We start from the raw sequence: 24,910 nt of genomic DNA, 5'->3' as shown, positions 1-24,910 counted from the left end.
AGCTTTTGAATATTGACGTCTGTCTGTGGTGCAGTAGTCAAATAAGACCTTTTGCCTTAATTTAGAATAGTTCTGGTTTTCCTTCTGTTCCTACAGTAAAGAAGATACAGTGATAAAGCAGCAGTATTCACTGAGTGCATACAAGGCCAGGGATTATGCTAGGCAGCCAGGACAAGCTATGTTACTTCATCCTTACAGCATTTTCCAGATGAGAAGACTGGCTCAGAAAGGTTAAATCACTTGCTAAAGTCGCACGGCTGGTAAGTGCTAGAGTGACCACTCTGGGCTCCAGGCTTACACTCTGATCGTAACATCCGAAGAGTATCAGCTTCTGAAAACAAGCAGAATAGGTCTGTGACCTCCTCGCCAACCATGCTCACAGTGAGAATCTCTGCAGATGTTTTAGTCTGAGGTCATCCATGAATAGGTTGATAAAGATTTGGGTTCTCAGGGTGCCAGGTACAAGTGTGTGTTGTTTGGGTCTCTCAGAGAGCTGCTCCTCTCTTCATCTGGTAGTGAGTGGAACAGGTGCTGGTCTAGGAACTCAGAGGAACTGTACTTAGGTCTCAGTTGTTCTACTTCCTAGCCATGGAAAAGTTACCCGTCAGTCTTGCCGGTCTTTTGAAGTGGGACTCTTTATCAGTCATCATCATTGCCTCGAATGTCTGGAGTCAGTTAAGCTCTGTGCCAGCCACGTGGGTCCCTGTGGACAGACAGCAGTTTCCATCCTTAAGGAACTTGCAGTCCAATGACAGATAGCAAGGAACTGTGGCACCCTGTGTTGGATTCCAAAGGCGTGGGAGCAGGGGTCCTTTAGGTAGCAAAGGCAGGAGGGCAGGAAAGTGTTATGGAGGATGGACTGTCCTTGCCAAGACTGGATTACATGAATCTGGCGAGAGTAATTATAAGTTGCAGAACTTTTTTATAGATTTAAGTTGGCATGTGTTTCACAGACTCTTTTTTAGGGTTTATTATTTGAAAGAGTGACACACATAGGAGTTGGAGGGGTATGTGTGAATCTTCCATTCTCTGGTTCACTCCCCAAATACCCACAACAGCTGGGGCTGAGCCAGGCCAAAGCCGGGAGCCAGCAACTCCATCTGGGTCTCCCACGTGGGTGACAGGAACCCAGGTACTTGGGCTATCATCTTGGGCCTTCTCAAGCACATTTGCAGGGGGCTGGATTAGAAATGCAGGAACTGGAATTTGAGTTGGCACTCCAGTATGGAATGCAGGCACAGCTTGACCCACTGCCACAACATCTGTCCCAACACCAGGTTATTCTGACAGCTTTAATGAACTGGTCTCATGGCTCTTCTCCAACTCAGTGCAGTAACTTAGGCTACAGAAGTAGGACTCACTCAGTGACTTTGCTGCCTGAGTAGCTCAGAGCTCTCTTCTCCCTTTGCAGGTGTTACAGCACATGAAGGCCGTGCAGGCGGATCAGGAGCGGGAGAGGCAGCGGAGGCTGGAAGTGGAGCGCGGTAGGTGGCCTCCCCTCTTCTAGTCATTCTCCAGGCCCTTGTCCCAGCACCAGAGGCTCCTGTGTCAGGAGCTGGGGGTCTGTAGACTAGTCCTGAAGAGTGGGCCAGGGCATGGCAGTGTGGTGGTAGAGGCATCACCTGCTAGGGAGGGCTAATGGTTATCTTAAACGTGGCTGAAACAGAGCCCTGGTTCCCTTCAGTCCCCCTAAAAGGAGGTTACTCAGCCTGGGGTGTGTTATTCTCACCCCAGTCTGTCAGCAAGTTTGCTTGCCTCCAGTGCCTCCTCTGGAATAAGACCCCCCTGTGGACCACTGCTCTAGCTCCTGCCGGGTCTCCACAGGCTCACCTCCTGCACACTAGCATGGGAGATCATTTCGTAACACTTTAAAAATCAGTTATGTAGCTGTTGGCTTAAACCATCCACTGGCATGCCATGGAACTGAGAATGAAATCCAAGCTCAGTGGCGTGGTGCAGGCCTGCTCCTCTGCTTCCCTGGCCCAGTCCACACTTGAGGGAGAGCATGCCGGTCACTGCAGCCACACCAGCCCCTGCTGCCCTGGACCACCCCAGGGGCTTTGCCTGGCCTCCTTTTCCCTCAGTCTCTCCATGCCTGGTTTCCCTGCTCAGATGTTGCCCTAGGTTGGCCTTAACCCTTTCTGAATACCCCAACTAGAATGGCTGTCCTGCCAGTCACTCTCCATGGCACATGTCACTGTCTCCCATACTGGGTACTCACTTGCTGATAGTCTGTTTCCCTCTCCTAAGTAAGTAACTCGGGAGTAGAACTTGACCTGTCTTCTTGGCTGCTGCATCTCAGCACTTAGAAGAGGATCTAGCCCATAGCGGGTGCCCTGTTGGCCAGCTGGCACTTGGAGGATGCTGTGGTTGGAGAGGGGCTGGCCGTGAGTTACAGCCACCATCCTCTCTGCCTGCACAGCCACTGTGGTAGGACGAGCCATGTCACTGAGACCCGCTGCTCTCGCTTCCTGATGTCCCGCGTCCTCTAGAGGCTGGGTGTAGCGTGCTCTGAGCGTTCTTGGTGCCCAGCTGGGAGCTTGTTTATACACAGACAGGCAGTGGAAAGCTGCAGGACTTAGGCCACTGCTTTCAGCTACATTATTATGACTCCGGTTTAAGCCCTAAGACACGTAACCTCCATTTGTGGCATTCTGGCTTTGGGAAAATGTATTTCAGACTTCCAGATAACTAATTTGGAAACGCATTTTTAGAACCCAGTAATTTTGGAAGTTGGGTACTGCATGTAAACATATCTGAGCTGTTAAGTTAATCAGAATTTGCCACACAGATTGCCAAGCTGAAGTCTAGAGATTACTCTGACAAACTGGGTATTTTTTCAGAGAAACATTGTCATTCCTTCCAGCGGAAGCCTGAGCGCTTATGTTCTCTTCTCCCTTGCCCTCTCTTAGAAGTAACCTTTTTCTCTGTGTCCGACTTCCAGAAGGCTGTCGATTGCTGCGCCTTCTGGGTTAGTACCCAGCACCAGAGGAGTACCACACTTAGAACCATGCCTGCTGAGGTCACTTTTTTTTTTTTTCTAAAGATTTATTTATATACTTGAAAGTCAGAGTTTCACAGAGAGAGGAGAGGCAGAGAGAGGTCTTCCATCCGCTGGTTCAATCCCCAGATGGCCACAATGACCGGAGCTGAGCTGATCTGAAGCCAGGAGCCAGGAGCTTTTTCCAGGTTTCTCACGTGGGTGCAGAGGCCCAAGGACTTGGGCTGTCTTCTGTTGCTTTCCCAGGCCATAGCAGAGAGCTGGATTGGAAGTGGAGCAGCTGGGAATCAAACTGGCGCCCATATGGGATGCTGGCACTGGAGGCGGAGGCTTTACCCGCTACGCCACAGTGCCAGCCCGAGGTCACTTTTGTTATTTCACCCAGATCTTCCTGATGCTTTTGAATCTTGGTAGGGGCTACTGTAGTTTAGGGAGGGCTTTCTTTCCTGGAGAGCAAAAAGATGAGTGTTTCCAGTAGTTTTTTTTTTCCTTCTTTTTAAGAATTTATATTAGCAGAGCAATAGAGAGATTATTTCCATCCAGTGGTTCACTTCCCAAATGGCCATGACACCAGGGGCTGGTCCAGGCCAAAGCCAGGAGCCCAGAACTCCATCTGGACCTCCTATTGGGTAGCAAGGACCCAAGCACTTGGGCCATCTTCTGCTGCCTTCCCAGGCACATTAGCAGGGAGCTGGATCAGAAGTGGAGCAGCTGGGACTGGAACTGGCACTCTGATAAGGGGTGCTGGTGCCCCAAGTGGCGGCTTCACCTACTGCTCCACATGCTGGTCTCAGCCTTTTGGTATTTCCTGTGCAGTGCAACCCATGGCATAAAGGAAAAGGTGGCTGAATCTGTACTTTTAATCACTTTGGAGAGCAAACTGCTAGAGGGTTTGTGGGAGAGAAATCACATTTTTGGTGTTTGACCTTATAGAGGCAGAGAAGAAACGCGAGGCCAAGCAGCGAGCTAAGGAGGCGCAGGAGCGGGAAGTGAGGAAGCGGGAGAAGGCGGAGGAGAAGGAGCGTCGGAGAAAAGAGTATGACGCCCTCAAAGCGGCCAAGCGGGAGCAGGAGAAGAAGCCGAAGAAGGAGGCGAACCAGGCCCCAAGTACGTTTGCTGTGCTGCAGAGGTGCGGGGGTGGGGGGGTGCTTGCCGTGTCTTCAGGAATGTGGTAGTCTGATAAACCGAGTGGCGTGTGAGGCTTTGAAGGGTGCCAGGCTTCAAGTGTGGTTACAGGGAATGGGTGACCCTGTCTCCTAGTGAGCCTAAGAACATGGACATTGTCAGAACTGGGAGTCTCCCCTTCTGTTGGGGTGAGGCCTTGAAATCACTGAGCTAGGTCAAGATCACACATGGTCAAATTGCCCCTTAAAGTGCCTCTTAACACCAGTGAGGTGCATTGGTTGTATCTGGTACACTGCAGTCTCTCTAACAAGGGAATTGATTTATCCAAATTCATTATGTTCCAAGCAAAACAGGATTAAACAACAGAATTTTGATTCAACTTTAACAGAATTTTAGCCCAGCTTATCGCATCTACAAAGGCACATGTGCGCATCCTGGCTAAGCTGCTTTCTAGCACCCAGGGAGTGTTGTCGTTTGTTAGTGCTTCTTGCTGAGTTGCAGCTTCCTTTATGTACTTTATTCTGTACTAGTCCTGTATTTTCCCAGCATACTACTTGAGATTTCAGTAAATATAGAATCTATTTTCTTTTATATTTACTGCTTAGGGTCATTATTTCAACAATATTTTGCCTTCTACTGGATAACATAAAGAGCTAGTGTGAGAATTAAATATCAAAATAGGAAGAATTAACTGAACTAATGTGTCCTTTATGTTTCTACCAGGAGACGTTGGTAACAGCAGGTTTCTTTAGCTTAGCTATCAATACACCCAGTTGTTGATCATTCAATAACTGTTTCTCTTTTTGGGGCGGGGGAAGATACTACTTGGATGCCCCCATCCCATACCAGAGTGCCTGGGTTTGTGTCCCTCCTCTGTTTTTTTGTCTTGTTTTGCTTTTAAAGATTTATTTATTTATTTGAAAGAGTTACACAGAGAAGAGGCAGAAAGAGAGAGAGGTCTTCCATCCGTTGATTCACTCCCCAATTGGCTGCAATGGCCCAGCTGAGTAGATCCACAGCCAGGAGTCTCCTCCAAGTCTCCCACACGGGTGCAGGGGTCCAAGGACTTGGGCCATCTTTTACTGCTTTCCCAGGCCATAGCAGAGAGCTGGGTTGGAAGTGAAGCTGGGACTTGAACCAGTGCCCACAGTGCCAGCCCCACCACCTCTGTTTTTGATTCCAGCTTCCCTAGGAGCCAGCAGGTGATGGCTCAAGTACTTGGGTCCCTCTCAGTCATGTGGGAGACCCTGCTTGAGTTCTGGGCTCCTGGCTTAGGCATGGCTGTTATGAGCATTCAGGAAGTGAACCAGCAAATGGAAGATCTGTCTCTGCCTTTCAAGTTTTTTTTTTAATTGCCTTAAAAAAAGTCTCAATCATTTTTTTATGATCATAAATTAAATTTATATTCATTGCAAAGGAATTAGAAAAGAGATGTATGTATCGCAGAAAATGGCAGTCCCTTGTAACACCCCATCTCAGCAGTACTGCTTATGAGTGGTGCATAACCTTCCGGGCTTTCCTTCCATGTACGTGTCACGTGACAGTAATGACATTCACAACATTCCCTGCAACAGGCAGCACTCTCTCCCTGCTCCTTGTCTGCAGGTCACCCCTCTCTTTGTGATCATCACCATGTTCCCAAGCAGAGCCTGGGGCCTGGGCGTGGTGAGCTCCGTGCTCCCAGTCCCAGTGCGCTCTCCCAAGACCCCAGGGGGAAGACTTTCGTGTTTCAGCTTCTGGGAGTGGGGAGCAAGGCTTGTAGGGTCTCAGATACTCTGAACACGTTTTTCTCTTCGGAGCTTGAGGAGGGATCTGCCTGGAAGAGACCAGCACAGATGGGTGGAAAGTGGCCCTCCTCAAACTGACGGTGCTTCTTTGTCTGCTGTGACTTTGTCCCTCCAGAATCTAAGTCTGGCTCCCGCCCCCGCAAGCCACCACCCCGGAAGCATACTCGGTCCTGGGCTGTGCTGAAGCTGCTGCTGCTGCTGCTCCTGCTGTGTGTGGCAGGCGGGCTGGTTGCGTGCCGGGTGACGGAGCTGCAGCAGCAGCCCCTGTGCACCAGCGTGAACGCCATCTACGACAATGCCGTCCAGGGCCTGCGTCGCCACGAGATCCTCCAGTGGGTCCTGCAGACCGACTCCCAGCAGTGAGCTTGTCCTCAGCACCTGCTGCCTCCCAGCCTTGCAGCTTGGATTCCTATGGAATTGGGTTCTGCTGGACACAACCTCTTTTTAGCGTCAGACCTACCTGCCACCATCAAATGGCTGCTGATTGGTACCTGAGCCCTCCTCTTTGTAGGACTTCTGCGTTCCTTAGTCAGGGTCCCCTGGTGGAGTGAGGAGGTGGGAGGGGGACGGCTACCTGCATGCCTAAGGGAATGGGCTGAGGGCGGGAGAGTAAACAACATAGCCTTTTCTAGTTGTACAAAGCTGTGTAAAGGCAAGGCTCATTTCTACTAAACGGTCAGCTGTCACTACATTTATACTTTTGTATGTCACAAACCTTTTCTTTCATTCCTCCCTGGTCAATCAGGGCAGATCAGGAGGCAGTGCGTTAGAAGGGACTAGGGGAACACTACACTCAGCAAATGCAGCCTAAGTTGCAGGGCAGGGGGACATTTCTATTTTCTTAAGGACCTCAGACAGTCAAGCCCTTTTGTGACCACACACAAGCTAGCTGTGAAAGGGACTTCCTGACCACGTGGTCCAGTGTAATACTTGAAAACACGGAAACAGGCCTCCCGTGGCTTGCCTGCAGTCTCCCAGCTAGTGTGAAGTAGAATTGGACTCCTACTCAGTGCTATTTCTTTGTCACTTTGCCTCCTTTATAATATCCTCAGAGAACAGAACTCACATCAGAAGTGAGTATGTCTCAGCCGAAGTATAGACTTTCACGGCAGACGGATTCATCACTAACAGAAACATCACGCTATCGAGGCCTCCAGCAGCTCCTGTGGAGTCCTGCCCCAACATATGTGGTTTCCATTAAATGGTAACATCCGGGCTCCTTGCGTGAATTTTGGAGCATTAACTCTGATTACCAGTAGGCAAGGAAGCGGGTTTCTACAAAGCTACAGTGCCCTGACAGCTGTTAGTACTCAGTGTGACTAAATACCTCAGGGGCAGCCTGAGCACTTGGCTTTGTAGACGCTGAGGTCTAGAACTGCTTTAACTGAAGGGAACCAATGAAGGGAACCGGGCAGCGCCCTGGAGCTGCAGTGGCACACTAATGCCCAGCACACATCGGGCAGCACCGTCCCTTCTCGTCTACTACAGCAGCTTTCTCTCGCCTCCTTTGCCATCTTTTTACAACAGCTGGATGCAGGGATCAGAAATGACTGCCATGGTGCTCATTCACCAGAAACTCCCAACTGCAAGCATTTGGCCTCTCTCCGGAGGGAGCAAGAGCCTGCCAGCTCACAGAGGGCAGGGTCCAACTGCTCAGCCCCAGCGGCCCATCTTGATAGCACTGTCCTGATACTGCAAGAAAGGACTTTGTTCTCCTCTCCTCCAAGGACAGCTCTGCTGCGTAGGTCCACACCTTACTCAGAGTCACTACACATTCCTTTAGTCTTCCTCCACGCTCCAGAGCCATTGGTACAAATGCTTTATTGAAGCTAAACACGTTAATATGTAAGGTGAGATTAAGATAATACAGAAGTCAGCATAGTCATCAAACCCCTGTTCCTTGGCTGGTTGAGGCAGCTCAGTGGCTGAGCCTAGTCAAGCCAACCCACAGGCGACAGCTCACTCACGACTTCCAGAGTCCATGCCGATTCTTTTGGATTTCTATGATTATTAAATACGTGTCTGAATGGTCTGTGTGTGTTCCTTTGTGTCTTGAGGGCTGGCAGGGTGGTTTGTCCGTGGCAGCTGACTGGCCAGGAGAGGAACATTCAGTGTGAATGTCAATGCCAGGGCTGCAGCCTCTGCCCTGAGCTGACAGGGAAAGACACCAACAAGACCCAGGAGAGCCCACTGCAGGCCTCGTCGACTTGTGCACGTCCCAGAAGGCACTTCCAAGTCTTAATGGCAGTCAGGTCTTGTAGCTGGGGAGGTCAAAACCAGCTTTCCATCCTTGTCCCCAAGGGCTGGCATCAGTCGGCACTGTCTAAAGAGAGGTCTGGCTGCGAGGTGGTCATCTGAAGGTAGATCCGCCTGGCCAGCTCCGGCCCAACCCGGCGCGAGGTGGCTGTCACCCCTTCCCCACGGCGCACCTGGATGTCTGCCAGCAGATTCTGGCGTTCTTGCACCGAGACGCACCGCCGATATGCCTGAAAGCCACGATTGGCCTCTTACGACCCCGTCATCCATGATCATCCCTCATCCATGACTAGGGAGGACAGCAGGCATGGGCTGGGGCACGAGAACCTGCTCTCTCTCCGGGGGCCAGCCACTTGGATCTCAGCAGACCCACAGTGCTGATCTGCAAGGCATCCCTGGGCTCTCAATGCTGCGGTCAGTGGGACTCTAGGGCCCTGCTGAGACCTCGGGCACCTAGCAGGGACTCCGGAGTGGCGTACCTGAACCAGGAGCTGCGGGGAGGGGTAGGCATCCACAACAGCACTGGCCATTTCCAGGCTGACTCGGTTCAGCTGCTGAATCTGCCGCCTCCAGACCAGTGCAAGCCCCCTGCCAGAGCGGTCCACCTTCACCCCTCCAGCCCAGTCACTCTCCAGGCAGAAGGAGAAGCTGCTCTCGTCTCGGAGCTTCCTGTAACAGGGCGGTGGCAGAGCTGTGGGCTGCCCGTTACTCCCCTACACCTGTCCCCTCCACAGGAACCGAGAGACCCCGCAGTGACTCAGGAGAGGGCCACCCTGTGTGTCCAGCCTGAGCCTCCAGCAGTTTGAGCGCGGACTTTGTTCCCAGGCACAGTGCTAGCTGCTGATTCCCCCAAAGGCGACATCTGGTCCTTTCCATTGGAAGAGAAGGGACCAGACCTTTGGCTTATGTTGAGGTTGGGCTCTGGTGCCCAGGGAGGCAGTGTACCACGGCAGCACAAGGGCCTGGATACCAGGCAATCTGGAGAATTTCTGGTTCTTCTAACTTGCTGGGAACTTGGGTAAGTCAAACTTCAGGCCTCAGTTCCCTGAGGTATAAAATAAGGGACTTGGAGAGGATTCTCTGAAGTCCCTTATCAATTTTAAATTCTGAATATAAACACTTTTTGAACCAAGTAGGCTTAAAAATGTCCTTTTAGGGCCGGCACCGTGGCTCACTTGGTTAATCCTCCGTCTGCGGCGCCAGCATCCCATATGGGCACCGGGTTCTAGTCCCGGTTGCTCCTCTTCCAGTCCGGCTCTCTGCTGTGTCCCAGGAGGGCAGTGGAGGATGGCCCAAGTGCTTGGGCCCTGCACCCGCATGGGAGACCAAGAGGAAGCAGCCATTTGGGGGGTGAACCAACGGAAGGAAGACCTTTGTCTCTGTCTCTTTCTCTCACTGTCTAACTCTGCCTAATAAAAAATAATTAAAAATGTCCTTTTAACATTGACTATAGGATTGCTAAATTGTGTTCAGACCTATGATGAGTTCTGGCTACTCGACCTATTGGTAACCTAGTGTCAACCTGTAGAAGGTGCACCTGCACTAAGCTAAGGAGACTATTTCAAGGATTGGGCTTGGCTCATCCCAGCAACGCCCCCAGCCTGAGGTCAGCTGCTTCTTAAGCTGGAGACCAGGGCTGACAGTGGAGTCTAGGGGAAAGGGACATTTTCCTTGGCTGCAAGAACCCTTGTAAAGGACAAGGTCCAGCACGGAGGCTGGCCCTGCTCGGGGCACTCACTTGAAGGGCGCCTCAGCCACAGCCTTTGTGAATGCGCAGGCGAAGTCGGTCAGCTCCTTCCAGTTCTGCACGATTCGAGCCTGGGCGTCTGTGTGCAGCTGCAGATCCACCAGTGCCTAGAAACCCCAAAGCAGCGATGGACTGCAAGGGTGCGGAGACCACTGGAAACCGCTCTCCTCTCACTGCTGGAGCTGCACCCAGCCCTCGGCTCCCTGTGTGGCCCCTTCTCACCTACTCGGTGTCAATGCAGACAGCAGCGTCCAGTGGCCACTTTGTTTTTTATCAGTTGCAAATCTGGTTAGGTGACCAGTGAGTACCCAGCCTGACTCAGGTGACAGTTCTTACCTCTTCCACGTCTACCCTGGACACCACGTGCCCTGTCTTGGCCTCCGGTTGTCTCTGCTGCTGCTTCTCCTTGGCCTGTTTGTGTCCTGCTCCCTGTTTCCTTCTCTTTGGTGGATTCTGGGGACTGAAGCAGAGGAGGAAATCCAAGAAAAGAGGCAGCTCCAGGCTGTGCTCTAGAAAAAGACGGGCAAGAAGACAGGACCAGGCATCCCCGGGGCTTTGCAGGACGCCGTGTTGCAGAGTAACTCAGATCTGGGTGAATAAACTCACTTCCATTGGCCCAACAGCGGCCCCCTGCTTTCCAGGAAAAAAAAATTTACACTACTTACTTGAGAGGCAGAGGAAGAGACAAGAGCTCTCGTCTGCTGGTTTACCCTGCAAATGCATGCAACAGCCAGGACTGAGCAAGGCCAAAGCTAAGGACTCATTCCAGGTCTCTGACCTCTGTCTCCCGGGTGCTGCACGAGCAGGAAGCTGGAGCTAGCAGCAGGGCTGGGGCTTGAACCCAGACACAAGGATGTGGGATGTGGGCATCCCAACCTGCTAGGCCAATCACTTGCCCCATTAACACTAAATCTCCTGGGCAAACTCAAACCTGAAGAGTTTCTCCTGGTCCACGATCACCAGCGACAGAGCTTTCCCCGCTGTCCTTGCCGTGACATCAGCGACGAAGCCTCGAAGTGTTTGCTTCCCTTCCTCAGTGCTGCCTAGACTTCCCTGCAAGAGGGGCAGAACTAAAACCTGCTCCCAGGTGAGTCGGCCTCGGTCGCATGCTCGGCCCCCACCCCTCTGGTACTGCCCACCTGCTTAAAGTTGTGGACCATGGATACAAACGCCTCCGCCAGCAGCACCACCAGCACCATCGGCTCCTCCGCCCAGGCCTCTCCATCCTGCCAAAGGACCGGACACAGCGCGGCGAGGGAGGTGAGCGGCACAGAGCACCTGTCGGAGTGCCCCGGTCTGCTGTGTGGACAAACTTGCCCTTGACCCTTGTGCATCACCATTCTTAAACGCAGTCATGGTGGCAGGAGACAACCACCTGTGATCCCATCCCCCCTCAGACCTCACCGGTTTAACCCTGGGACACTGCATCTCAGGCTGGGTGACTAAACAAGGACCAGCAGCCAGTTGAAGGGAGTTGAGAAGCAACTGTTTTTCCCCGCCACGCATTTGAGTAGGGGAATGGAGAGAAAGAAAACGTTTCCAAAGGATTGGAAAGAACACAAGTTTCTCTGGCTTTGAAGGCAGATGCTATGTGGGTGGCCCTTATACACACTAGGTTTTTATTATTGTTAACACTTATTTATTTGAAAGGCAGAGTTAGAGAGGGAGAAGAGAGAGAGACACAGACAGCTAGATCCTCCATCCACTGGTTCAACTTCCCAGATGGCTAGAACAGCCAGAGCTGGGCCAGAAAGAAGCTTGGAGCCTGGAACCCCATCCAGGTCTCCCACGTGGATGGCTGGGGCCTCAGCACTCGGACTGTCTGCTGCTTTCCCAGGTGCAGCAGCCGGGGCTTAACCCACTGCACCACAATGCCGGCCCTAGACATGTGGGTTTTGTGTGATGAAGGTAAGAATCCCGAGGGGAACCTCAGTCTGAGAGCATCTCTGTGTCACAGCCAGTGCAGTCAGAACCAAGGCGCCCCAGGCCAGCAGCCCAACAGCGGCACAGGACACTGAGGTACCCGGGGAACAGGGCTTTTGTGGGAAGTTTTCTAGCTGGGTCCCTACAGGCAAAGGCAAGACCCATACCACAGCAAAGTGCAGGTGGGAGGAGCCCTGGGTCCCAGTGCCAGCTGTGACCCTGAACAAGACTTTTAACTTCTCTGGCCTGGCCCAGCCCCAGCCTTTGCGGCCATTTGGGGAATGGACCAGCAGATGGAAGATCTCTCTCCTTCTCTGTCTCTCCCTCTTTTTCTGGAACTCTGCCTTTCAGGTAAATAAATCTTTTTTTTTTTTTTTTTCCTTTAAGATTTACTTATTTATCTGTAAGGCAGAAATACTGAGCGAGAAGGAGATCTTCCATCTGCTGGTTCACTTCCCAAAGGACCACAATGGCCCACTAAACCACAGGGCTGGCCCCAAAATAAATCTTTTTTTTTTTTTTTTTGACAGGCAGAGTGGACAGTGAGAGAGAGAGACAGAGAGAAAGGTCTTCCTTTGCCGTTGGTTCACCCTCCAATGGCCGCCGCGGCCGGCGCGTTGCGGCCGGCGCACCGCGCTGATCCGATGGCAGGAACCAGGAGCCAGGTGCTTTTCCTGGTCTCCCATGGGGTGCAGGGCCCAAGCACCTGGGCCATCCTCCACTGCACTCCCTGGCCACAGCAGAAAGCTGGCCTGGAAGAGGGGCAACTGGGACAGAATCCGGCGCCCTGACCGGGACTAGAACCCAGTGTGCCGGCGCCGCTAGGCGGAGGATTAGCCTAGTGAGCCGCGGCGCCGGCCTCAAAATAAATCTTAATTAAAAAAAAAAAAAAGACAAAAAGAACTCCTAATGCTTCATCTCTAGACCCTTGAAAATAAGGGGCGGAGGATTCTGGATTCCCAGAGAAGTGGTTGGTCCAGGAACCGTGGTGACCTGGAGAGCCCGGGCTGGGGAAAACATTCATTCACTGTGTGCCTTCCACGTGCCAGTGCCAGGTCATCTCGAACTGGGGGGACAGAAAGGGATGTAACAGTGTCCTCATTTCAGACACAAGGCAGCTGAGGCACAAAGACATGCACTTGGGTGCCCAGGGTCACAGCAACACAGTCACGGAGGCCGCGGCCCCAGCCAAAGCCCAGTTGGAGAACCAGGAATTCTGTGCAGACGCTCACCCCTCGCCCCCTGCCCCCTCTGCTCTCTGCCTGAGGTTGTCTCCACAGGAGTCCTGAAATCCATAGGCCCGCTGACTCCCAGCTGGGTGTGACCAGCGGGGACCCCCAGGAGGGGACCCACGGGAAGGAAGTCAGGGCATGGGCTCACCTACAGCTCACTGCACCCCTCTATGGGAGAGCAAAGCTTCTCAGGTGGTCTCCCCTTCTGGATTCCATTACCCACCCCTCCCCCACCCCTTCAGGCCTAGGGATGGTGGCAGCTATGCCTCTGGTTCTTTTTCCACAAAGGACATTTGGCAATGCCTGGAGCCATTTTGGTTGTCACAGCTGGGAAGACAGCTACTGGCATCTAGTGGGTAACATCCCACAATGCACAGGACAGCCCCACCACACAGAGGCACCCGGTCTGAAATGTCAACCAAGCCGAGGTCGAGGACCCCAGAGCTGCGCTGTCCCCTCCCCTGTGGTTCCCTGGCACCCTGCCCACGCCTTGGAAAACAGTCCCAAAATTCCATCCTCCTCAAATCCCCCCGAGTGTGCCATCTGTTCTCCTGCTGGGGGCCCTGACAGCCTTTCAGAGGAAAGCGTGAAGGAGGAGAGGAGAGACATCAGCCAGAAAACTCTACCTCAGACGGCCCGGCCCTTCTCTTCCAGCTGAGGCTGCACGGCACGGCCTGCGCCTCGACCACACAGCGGCACTCCATGGACTGCAGCGCGCCCAGGAGCTGGCCCCCGCCTTCCGTCTGCAGAAGCTCTGCAACAGATGGGAAAGGGATCATTAGTGGGTGGTCCGGAGAGCCATCCCCCGGCTCCAGGCGAAGCCGGCCGCCCGCAGGACCTGGATCTAGCACCACGACAATGTGCTTCAAGCACTCCTCTGGCCTCGGCGCCTTCAGCCTGCCAGCTGGTGCTTCCTTCTTCCGTCTCTGCTGTCTCGGGGGGCTTTCCTTCCGGCTCGCTTGCCCCTGCTGCCGCCATCCCCGCACCTTCTGACCACGCGTGGCTGTCTTCTGAGGTGGGGGGATGTCAAGATTTGCTTTGGTCACTGTCAAGCTGTCGCTCTCGAGGGGACACGAGGAGCGGTAGGCTGCAGGCTGACGGCAAGGGCTGTCCAAGATAGGGTCCCTGCCACTCGGTGCGTTCCTCCCTGAGGATCCGTGGAGGACAGCAGGGATGTTGGGGATCCGGTCACAGGATGCTCCTTCATTACTCTCATGATCCAAGACGCTTCTAATTGCAGAGCTTGAGTCTTCAGGGCTCAGCTGCTTGTGGGTCAAAAACTTACATGTGAGTCTCTCAGCCAAGGGGATGAACTCCTCTTCGTCCTCACTTCCACTGCTCAGTACCGGGACTGGCTCTGCGTGTGGGAGCGCCTCCTCTGTGTCTGGGTCAGGGGATGGACCTATTGGCTCTGGTGATGGTGGACAGGAGCCCTCGGAATCTGAGCTGACAACCACTATGACCTTCTCCTGCCTCTTCTTGGTTGAAAATGATTCCTTCTTCAGAAAGGCGAACGTGGGTAACTCTTCGGATTCACTCCCACTGGATTCTAGTGACAGTGGTGACTTTAGAGCCATCAACACATGCTATTTGAATGAATTCCCTATAAGGGAAAAGAGAGGTGACAGAGACTGTAGCATCCAATTCTGTACACTAGATACAGCCAAGCTTTTTGAAATATGAGCAGAGAAAGAGGACATCCCTACCGTATCCTGTCTGGAACCCCGAACAGCAACATCTGTGGTCTAACAGGAGCCTTCCTCAAATCTTTTCTGTCTAGGCGAGGTTTAAATAAAGTAGGGGGCCGGCACTGCAGTATAGCAGATAGGGCCACCACCTGCAGTGCTGGCATCCCATTGGGTGCTGCTTCAAGTCCTGGCTGTTCCAATTCCAACTCAGCTCTCTGCTGTGGCCTAGGAAAGCAGTAGAAGTGGCCCAAGTCCTTGGGCCCCTATACCTGTGTGGGAGACCCAGAAGCTCCTGGCTTCAGATCAGCCTAGCTCTCTGGTTGTGCTGCCATTTGGGAAGTGGACCAGCGGATAGAGGACCTCTCTCTCTCTCTCTCTCTCTCTGCCTCTCTGTAACTCTGCCTTTCAAATAAATAAATAAATAAATCTTAAAAAGCAGGGATAATATTATAATTTTCACTGGATAGTAACAACACTCATCACCACCCTCTAGACCTCTCCATTTGAAATGGTGCTGTGGCCTAGCAGTTTAAGCTGCTGTCTGCAGTGTCAGCATCCCATGTGGGTGCTGGTTGGAGTCCCAGCTGCTCCACTTCCGATCCAGCTCTCTCCTATGGCCTGGGAAAGCAGCAGAGGATGGCCCAAGTCCTGCATGGGAGACCCAGAAGAAGCTCCAGGCTCCTGGCTTCAGATCAACCTGTCTCCGGCTTTTGCAGCCATTTAGGGAGTGAACCAACAGATGGAAGACTTCTCTCTGCTTCTGCCTCTCTGTGACTGTACTTCTCAAATAAATAAATCTTTCAAAAAAATTCATCTTTTTAAGTGTACAGCCCAACAGTTTTAATATATTTATAGTGTTGTGCAACTACCACTGCTAATGCCAGAACATTTCTATGACTTCAGAAGTCATTAAGCTATCATCGTCCATCCTCCTCCCCCCAGCCCCTGGCAACCACAGATTTACCATGTCTCTATGGGTCTGCCCATGCTGGATACTGCATATCCAGAGGAATCACACACTATGTGGCTCTTTCCCTTTTATGTTTGGGAGTTTCATCTGTGTCGCAGTATGGGCCAGTACTTTATTGCTTTTCATGGCTGAATATTCCAACGTGTGGCTCTACCACATTTTGCTTATGCATCACTTAAGGGGCGTTTGGTTTGTTTCTATTTTTGGTCACTATGAATAACGCGGTTATGAACATCGAGGTACAAGTTTTTATGTGGGCATATTTTCAATTCTCTTGCATATAAACTGAGGACTGGACTAGCTGGGTCATATGCAAGCCTCCTTTCTCGAACAAAAACTTACTGACCCTGGGTGAGCCAGCTAATCCTCGGCCTGTTTCTCCCTTGGTACAACAGGGATAGCAATACCGCCTTTGTAAGGCCGTGAGAATTAACGCATTACCGCGCTTAGGACGGTGTCTGGCACTTTAAAGACAAGGGAGGGGGTCTCATCCGTGTCCCGCAGCGGGATCTCGGTTGACTCCTGCAAAATGAGCCACTAGGACAAGCAGACCCCTGCCCGGCACGCTCCGCGCCTCCCAGGTCAGCCGTCAGGGCGGAGGACCCCGACGCCCTGGCCACCAAGCTCCCGCGCAGCGGCGCTCTGGAAGACAGCCTTGGCCGGTGAAGTCCGACACCCCGGACGCTCACCTGTACTTCCTCGCGCCACTCGTTCAACCGCCGCACCGGACCCGGAAGTAGATCTCCCGGTAGCGGAAGCAGCCTTTCGAGACCGGAAGCGATTGTAAGGCAAACATGGCATCGGCGGCGCTGGCCCTGAGGACGCGGGCGGCCGGTAATGGGACAATGTAGTCGTTGCGGAGAGATCTGGCAGGGGACCCGGGAGGTGGCAGCCAGCCCCCGCGGAGGTCCCTGGGTGCGGGATTGGGGAGTTCTGTGGCACGCCCGGTTGGAGTGGCGGCGGTGGCCGGTCACGTGCCGTATCTTGGGCGGAGCCGCGGGCTTGGGGAGTATCTGGGGAGCATTCGGCCCTCCCCTGCGTGTGGATTTCTCGCTTCTCTGGCTGTTGGTGACGTGGGCACGCCGCATTGCCTCGCTGGGCTTGCGTGGATCCCTTCATGTGTAAGAAGGAGCAGTAATATTGACACGTTGGACTTCAGAACGTTCATCTGTTCATTCAACATGTTGAGATCTAATTTGGTGCCGGACACCGGTGGGTGTTCGAAGTACCAACGGAAAACGTGAAGACATGGTCTCCACCCTCCCGATGGCCCTTTCTAGTTTTCATTTTTTATTTATCTAGCCGGTAAATAAGCATACATATATATGACAGTTGTAAATTGTGATCGGTGCTAAGAACGTGTTTGTGTGTGTGTGTGTGTGTTTTACATTGGTCAGGAAGGCCCTAGCAGCTGATAACACCTAAAGACCTAAAAGGCCGAGACCTGTAGGAACCAGAGAATGACTTGATCCAGCTTTACATATTTGTTAAGGATTTATTTTTACTTATTTTGAAAGAGTTAACAGAGAGCAAGATCTTCCATCCACTGGTTCACTCCACACATGGCCACAATGGCCAGGGCTGAGCCAGGCTGAAGCCAGGAGCCTGGGTGACAGGGGCCCAAGTACCTGGACCATCCTTCACTGCTTTCCTAGGCCATGAGCAGGGAGCTGGATCAGAAGTGGAGCGGCTGGATGGCACCCATATAGGATGCAGGCATTGCAGATGGCAGCTTTACCCACTTGGACACAACACTGGCCCCCAGTTTCACATTCTGAGAAACTATTGTGTTTATGTAACTAAGGGAGTTTTGGTAGAAATGAGGTAACCAGATGGGAAGCTGTCATATGATGAGAGATGGTTTAGCCAAGATGGTGGTGGCCCTGAACTTGGAGGAAATGAGTGGACTTGAGATCCAGAGCTGCCGGTGCACTGGATATGTGGAGGAAGCCTGCAGGGACTCCTTGGTCTCTGAGCAGCTGGGTAGATTGTGGAGTGATTTATGTTGAGGAAGAGGATGGGAAGTACGGGTTAAGAGCGAAGATTTGTGAATGAGATAATATAGAAAAAGCAAAAGGCCAGTTCCCAAGTTAAGTAAATGAATGGATGTTTAAAGTTTTGTTTTTTTTTTATGATTTATTTTATTTATTTGAAAGGCAGAGCTACAGAGAGAAAGAGATCTTCTACCCGCTGGTTCACTCCCCAAATGGCTGCCATGACCAGGTCTGGGCCAGGCTGAAGCCAGTAGCCAGGAACTTCTTCCTGGTCTCCCACATGGGTGCAAGGGCCCAAGCACTTGGGCCATCTTCTGCTGTTTTCCCAGGCACGTAGGCAGGGAGCTGGATCAGAAGTGGAACAGCCAGGACTCTAACTGGCACCCATATGGGATGCTGGCATCTCAGGCGGTGGCTTTAGCGGCTTCTCCACAGCGCCAGCCCCTGTGCTAGGCCTTTAGCATGCTGTCTCTGGCCCTTTGTCCCAGCTCATCTCTTCTCATGAAAATTGCAGAAACATAGGCTTTGGGAACTCTGAATTTACATGCACCACAGATCTACAAGGCCTCTCTAAGATGCTATCCTGGTCCTTAAACCATGACTGTCTCAGCAGACCCAGGGGCAAGACCTGCCAGCCAAGGCCAGTCATACAGCAAGGACTTCCATCTGAGTTAAAATGAACTTTAGTTCACTTTCCTTTTTTAAAATAAATGCCACTGAACACTTTGGAACAAGTCTGGAGAGGTGAGATAACAAGGACATTGTGTTGGTCTTGGTTGGATCTCTGATGGACTTTTTTTTTTAGATTTGTTTGTTTGTTTGAAAGGCAGAGGAGAGACAGAGAGAGCTTCCATCCTCTGGTTCACTCCCCAAGTGCCCGCAACAGCTGGTGATGGGCCATGCTGGAACCAGGAGCCAGGATTTCCACCCAGGTCTCCTACGTGGGTGGCAGAAATTCAAGTGCTTGGGCCTTGGTCTGCTTTCCAGACGCACTGGCGGGATGCTGGATGGGAAGTGGAGGAGCCGGACTCAGTGCCGCGGTTCTAATAAGGGATGCAGGCGTCCTAAGTGCAGCTTTACCCACTGCACCACAACTGCTACCACTTGATGGACTTTGGGAAGAAAGGGTGTTGCTTTTGAAACGGCTGGGAGCCACCCCCGGACCCAGTGCGCCTTAAATATCCAATCCATCTGTGAGATGAGCAGATAGGAAAGGCAGTGGTGGTGCGGCTGAGGCGGAGCCCCTCTCCGGTGTGACCTGGGGCAGTGAGGCTGCGAGGCGGGCAGCAGCGCCCTGTCCCCTCGCTGGCCTCTCCCGCGCTGTGGTGTTTCTCTCCTCAGCAGGACTGAACGGGTCAGGGCCCAGAGCACATGATGTTTGCTCGCGTTTCCATTTCACTGCCCCCACCCCCCTCATGCAGTGCGTATGGCCTGCACAGGAAGGAATGAGTTGACCCCTGCCTTGAGAAAAGCACAAGGCCTTCCCGCACACTCAGGGAGTATTTGTGTTCTCCTCACACGTCTGTCTCGGCTCCCCCCGCCTCTCAGCTTAGCAAGTGGTCCGCTGAGGCCTAGGAAAGGTCCCTGAGAGCCTCCCTGAGCGAAGTTTCTGTTTCCTCTGCAGTTACAGCCCTGCTGAGCCCCTCCCCGGCTGCCGAGCTCGCTGTCAGATACGCATCCAAGAAGACAGGCGGCAGCTCTAAAAACCTCGGTGGCAAGGCCCCAGGCAAGCGCTTTGGCATCAAGAAGCTTGAAGGTGAGGCTGTGTCTTGGCTTCTGTTCCCAGCTGCACCTGAGCCTGGGAAGCCCCCAGGGTGTCGAGTCCTGTCCTCTCCTCTCAGCTCGCCGCACCATGCAGATTCAAGGGGCACAGAAGACCTGAGGAGGCGTGCGCATGTGCAGCCCTCAGCCGTGCAACTAGAGAGGAGACTGCTGGGTGGGGGCTGGGCGCTGCTGTGTTGGACCGTCTGGGAGCAGTGTGGGGACGGGGGCAGGCTGCGAGGCTGGTGTGCAGCATTTGAGCCGTCTGCTTTCTGGGCAGTGGACCGTGCTGCTGTGGTCACCGGGGCCGAGAGTCAGCACACTTGGGGCTTCTCTTCCAGGTCACTACGTGCATGCTGGCAACATCCTTGGGACTCAGCGCCAGTTCCGCTGGCACCCAGGCGCCCACGTGAGTTGCTCTGTGGCTCCCCACTTTTCCTAAGACCTCCTCTGCCTGCCCCTAAACACGGGAATAACAATGGCAGCTGCCTTTGTTGTATGCAAGCAGTGTTGATTCCTCTGCCTACTTACCTCAGTTCTCTGCCGTGTGCCTCAGAAGTGGCTATCATCTCCATTTTACAACATGGTGACATTTCAGAGACCTGGAGAGTGACAAGGCCCAAGTAACAGCTAGGGTTTACCCAACGTTACATCCTGTGTCTCATTTTCTCCTGGATGGGAAATAGAAATGGGTTCTATAATGTGATGTGCAGAGGCCGGTGCTGTGGTGTAGTGGGTAAGGCTGCTGCCTGCGATGCCACCATCTCCTAGGTACCGGTTGGAGTCCCAGCTGCTCCGCTTCCGTTCCAGCTCCCTGCTGATGGGCCTGGGAAAGCAGCAGAAGGTGGCTCAAGTGCTTGGGCCCCTGCACCCATATGACAGACCCAGAACAAGCTCCTGGCTCCTGGCTCCTGGCTTCTGACCGGCCCAGCTCTGGCTGTTGTGGCCATTTGGGGAGTGAACCAGTAGATGGAATATTTTTCTCTGTCTCTGAGTTTCAAATAAATAAACAAATACATGTGTAAGAAAAACAGTAATGTGCAGAGCAGCTGGAGCTGCCTGAGGACTGAGAAACAGGGCCTGAGCTGGAGCAGTCTTCTGGAGATGTTCCTGCGGGCGTTGTGTGTCTGTATAGTCTATTTGATAGAGTAGACATTTCTCTTTTTATGACTCCTTTTGAGAAAGGAATTTTCAATTATACTTGAATCAAATGCAATAAATATTTCCTCCTCTAACTACAACGCAAAGCACAGTGCTGTGGGGGCTTCCTGTCCTCTCTGATACAGCGTCAGCCTGGTGTTCTTGTTTCTTCTTTCTGAGCCTCAGTTCTTGGAGGCCAGGGTGCATAGTGATTGAAGATTTTTTTGAGTCTAGGGAAACTAACTTCAGTGTATTCATTTTTCCTTATTTCTGAAAATTCTTCCTTTGCATAAATGTATTAGATGGTTGAGAGATAACTTGAATTTAATAAAAATAGAACTCAGTATGTGCCAGAAATCAGGTCCTACCGGGAAGAGGTTTCCGTTTCAGCAAGTTGGGATTCCTTTATGAGTGGGACAGTTCTTTGTTAGGACAAAATGACAGAATTGTACTATCTGCTTCATGTAGTTTATTTTTAAAATATTTATTTGAAAGGCAGAGTGACAGAGAACCTTCTATCTATCTGCAGGTTCACTCCCCAAATGGCCAGAACAGCCAGGGCTGGGCTCAGCCAGAGCCAGGAACCTAGAACTCCATTCAGGTCTCCCACATGGGTGGCAGGGCTCAGATACTTGGGCCATTATTCAGAGTCTTCCTAGGTGCATTTGCAAAACGCCGGAACGGGAGTGAAGCAGCTGGGATTTGAACCTGCATTCTGATATGGGATGCCTGCATTGAAAGTGGTAGCTTAACCACTGCACCGCAGCACCAGCCCCGCTTCACATATTTTATTTATTTTTTCAGGATTTATTTATTTATTTGAGAGGTAGAGTTACAGAGAGAGAGACAGAGACAGAGAGAAAGATTTTCCATCCACTGGTTCACTCTCCAAGTAGCTGCAGTGGCTGGGGCTGGGCTGATCTGAAGCCAGGAGCCAGGAGCTTCTTCCGGGTGCAGGGGCCCAAGCACTTGGGTCATCTTTCACCGCTTTCCCAGGGCATAGCAGAGAGCTGGATTGGAAGAGGAGCAGCCGGGACTTGAACCAGCACTCATATGGGATGCTGGCACCACAGGCAGAGGCTTAGCCTACTGCACCACAATGCTGGCCCCCACGTATTTTAAAGATTTGTTTAGTTTCCTTTATAGTTATTTCTCCCCTCACCCCTTTTTGGTAATTTTACTAGACACAAAAAAGTTGTTAGTAATCCGTAATTATTTCAAAGATATTAATTTGGATGTGAATTGGTTATATATGTAGTAGCTTTTATCTTCTACAACTTGAAAGATATTAGATGTATAGCTTTAACTCTTGACATGTGCTAAAACAACAGCAGCAGTAAAAGCTAAAGTTCTGAACTAGGTGGCATTCTTTCGGTTAGCAGCCAAACATGCTAGCCAGCTGCACCAGAGGGAGGCAGGCTTGGTGGTATTTTAAGCTCTCTGATTGTTAACTCATTTAAACCTCAAGATGACCCTATAAAGTACTTAATATAGTTTTTAAAATATTTATTAATTAATTTATTTGAAAGGCAGAGTTAGAGAGAGAGAGAGAGACAAGAAATTTTCATGTGCTGGTTCACTCCTGAAATGGTTACAACAGTCACAGTTAGGTCAGGCTGAAGCCAGGAGCCAGGAACTCCATCCAGGTCTTCCACGTGGGTGCAGGGGCCCAAAGACTTGGACCATCATCCGCTGCTTTCCCAGGTGCATTAGCAGGGAGCTGGTTGGAAGTGAAGCATTTTAATTGGAGAGACATAAAGTAGTGCTGGACTGCCTGGGTGAAAATTGCCACAGATCCAATCTCGAGTTCTAAAAGCAGAAAACTGAAATATGTAGAGTTTAAAGACTGCATATAAGGGGACTGGTGTTATGACAATAGCAGGTAGGGCCAGCAGCTGCAATGCCAGCATCCCATATGGGTGCCGGTTGATATCCTGGCTGCTCCACTTCCAATCCAGCTCCCTGCTAATGGCCAGGGAAAAGCAGCAGCAGATGTCCTAAGTGCTTGGGCCCTGCTGCCCACGTGGAAGACCTGGAAGAAACTCCTGACCTCTGGCTTCTGCCTGACTCAGCCTCAGCTGTTGTGGCCATGTGGGAAGCAAACCAGTGGACAGAAGATCTCTCTCTGTCTCTCCTTCTCTCTCTGTAACTCTGACTTTCAAACACATTTAAAAAGAAAAATCTAAAAAACAGAAACCACATATACAATGCACATTGACTTGCCCGCTTCAGTCATGTGAAAACGGGGTTGGAAACAGTCCCTATTTCACAAGGTAAAGATTAAATGGGTTAGCTTATATAAAAGGCTTGCAACAGTGCTTATACATGGTAAGCACTGTACTCATACAGGTATTAGCTAATGTCATTATTTTATTAGCATAGGTATTCATATAACTTTCATCTATGCTTTTTTTTAAAAAAAGATTTATTTATTTGAGAGTCAGAGTTACAGACAGAGGGAGAGTCAGAGAGAGGTCTTCCATCCACTGGTTCACTCCCTAAATGACCACAATGGCCAGAGCTGGGCCAATCTGAAGTTAGGAGCCAGGAGCTTCTTCCAGGTCTCCCATGTGAGTGTCACTGGCCCAGCATTTGGCCATCTTCCATTGCTTTCCTAGGCCATTAGCAGAGAGTTGGATTGGAAGTAGAGTAGCTGGGACTAGAACCAGCGCCCATATGGGATGCTGATGTCACAGTTTGAGGCTTAACGTACTATGCCACAGCACTGACCCCAATCTGTGCTTTCTATGGGACCTAAACTTCATGTAAATGCAAGTGTGTATCAAACTAGTGTTTAATATGACAGTTCTAGTGTGTTCCAAATTTTTCTTTTTTTTTTTTTTTTTTTGAGAGAGAAAGCGTGCTCTCATCCACTATTTGCTCCCCAGATACCCAGAACCTGTGGGCCTGAGCCAGGAGTGGGCAGTTTACATTGCGTGATCCTGGGCAAGTTACTGTACCTCAGTGTTTTCATTTGCAAAATAGGGACAGTATGAACTACTTTAGGGGGCGGCATCGTGCTGCAGCAGGTTAGGCCACCACCTGCACTGCTGGTACCCCTTATGAGTGCTGGTCTCTGGTTGATCCAGGTCTTCGGTGTGGCTGACAGGAACCCAGTCACTTGAGCTCTCACTGCTGCCTTCCAGGCTCTGTCCTGGTGGGAAAATGGAATGCGGAGCCAGAGGAGGGCATCACACCCAGGCTGTATGAGAGGGATGCGAGCTTCCTGGCTGGCAGCTTCATCGCCAGGCCGCTGCCCATCCCTAGTGTTAATGTTCTAAGTCTGCATAAAGTAAGCACCAGAGGCAGGGATTGAGGCTGTCTTCCTGGGCCTGGTTTTCTTTCTCTTCTTCTTTTTTTTTTTTTTTTAGATATTTTATTTATTTATCTGAGAGGTAGAGAGAAAGGTCTTCCATCCACTGGGTCACTCCCCAAATGGCCACAACCAGAGCTGAGCCAATCTGAAACCAGGAGCCAGGAGCTTCTTTGGGTCTCCCATGCAGGTGTGAGGGCCCAAGCACTTGGGCCGTCTTCCACTGCTTTCCCAGGCCATAAGCAGAGATCAGAATGGTGCAGCTGGGACATGAACTGTTGCCCATATGGGATGCCGGTGCCACAGGCAGAGCCTTACCCTCCTACACCACAGCGCTGGTCGGGCCTGGTTTTGAAGCTTTTGACTGGCTGCATAGACATGGCTGCCGGCATCAGCCCTCTGGGACTGAGCAGACACCTGGACAAGGAAGTGCCAGGCAGTGGGAAAGGGAACCTGAGATGGAGCCCTCTGAACCCCACCCCTCCCCGGTCCAGGGCGATCCTGTGGGAGATGTCGTGAAGCCCGTGGTGGCCCACCCGGCTCCCCATCAGCTGATGGGGTCTGTGTGTTGCAGGTGGGGCTGGGGAAGAAGAAGTGCCTGTACGCGTTGGAGGAAGGGATAGTCCGCTACACCAAGGAGGTCTACGTGCCCAACCCCAGCAACTCGGAGGCCGTGGATCTGGTCACCAGGCTGCCCAGGGGGGCTGTGCTCTATAAGACTTTTGTCCATGTGGTTCCTGCCAAGCCCGAGGGCACCTTTAAACTGGTAGCCATGCTCTGAAGTCTGGCCGAGGCCACTGGACAGAGACTGAAGCTCAGGTGTCAAGGTAACAGCAGAAGGCAACAGCTGGGGTGACTACAAAGTCTCCCCGGAAGAGGCCTGCCAGCTGGTGACTGAAACCCTTTGGGGCCAGAGACAGAGTGAGCTGGAGTCGTGGCCTGCAAGCTTGAAATAAACCCTGAAGGAGCTGTT

General features: G+C 51.9%; 3 protein-coding genes across 5 annotated transcripts in view; 2 read left to right on the top strand and 1 right to left on the bottom strand.

Annotated features, from left to right (window-relative positions):
• LRRC59 (leucine rich repeat containing 59) overlaps window positions 1-7,945 on the top strand; it is a 17,139-nt gene extending 9,194 nt beyond the window's left edge. Inside the window, exons 5-7 of the mRNA XM_002719292.6 lie at window positions 1,412-1,484; window positions 3,935-4,108; window positions 6,029-7,945. Of these exons, the coding sequence (XP_002719338.1) occupies window positions 1,412-1,484; window positions 3,935-4,108; window positions 6,029-6,276 (495 nt within the window). The 3' untranslated portion in view covers window positions 6,277-7,945. The remainder of the gene's footprint in view (window positions 1-1,411; window positions 1,485-3,934; window positions 4,109-6,028) is intronic.
• Window positions 7,716-16,550, bottom strand: EME1 (essential meiotic structure-specific endonuclease 1). The gene is made up of 9 exons (XM_008271302.5): window positions 16,419-16,550; window positions 13,910-14,674; window positions 13,698-13,825; window positions 11,056-11,142; window positions 10,848-10,969; window positions 10,253-10,376; window positions 9,908-10,023; window positions 8,649-8,838; window positions 7,716-8,399 (listed from the first exon to the last, which is right to left on the bottom strand). The coding sequence occupies exons 2-9, from the start codon at window positions 14,646-14,648 to the stop codon at window positions 8,223-8,225; spliced, it is 1,683 nt and encodes a 560-aa protein (XP_008269524.3). The 5' UTR covers window positions 14,649-14,674; window positions 16,419-16,550; the 3' UTR covers window positions 7,716-8,222.
• MRPL27 (mitochondrial ribosomal protein L27) lies at window positions 16,515-24,910 on the top strand. 3 transcript variants are annotated; one of them, XM_089318154.1, is made up of 5 exons: window positions 16,515-16,563; window positions 19,348-19,479; window positions 19,826-19,893; window positions 20,021-20,107; window positions 24,512-24,910. In XM_089318154.1, the coding sequence occupies exons 1-4, from the start codon at window positions 16,524-16,526 to the stop codon at window positions 20,072-20,074; spliced, it is 294 nt and encodes a 97-aa protein (XP_089174280.1). In that variant the 5' UTR covers window positions 16,515-16,523; the 3' UTR covers window positions 20,075-20,107; window positions 24,512-24,910. The 3 variants fall into 3 exon arrangements, with proteins under 3 accessions (XP_089174280.1, XP_089174281.1, XP_002719341.4); XM_089318155.1 differs by lacking the exon at window positions 24,512-24,910 and adding an exon at window positions 20,256-20,733; XM_002719295.6 differs by lacking the exon at window positions 20,021-20,107.

This window comes from Oryctolagus cuniculus, chromosome 17 (genome assembly GCF_051225735.1).
Source record: "Oryctolagus cuniculus isolate XC-2025 breed Fujian yellow rabbit chromosome 17, ASM5122573v1, whole genome shotgun sequence".
NCBI lineage: Eukaryota > Metazoa > Chordata > Mammalia > Lagomorpha > Leporidae > Oryctolagus > Oryctolagus cuniculus.
This window is presented reverse-complemented; position numbering and strand designations above follow the sequence as displayed.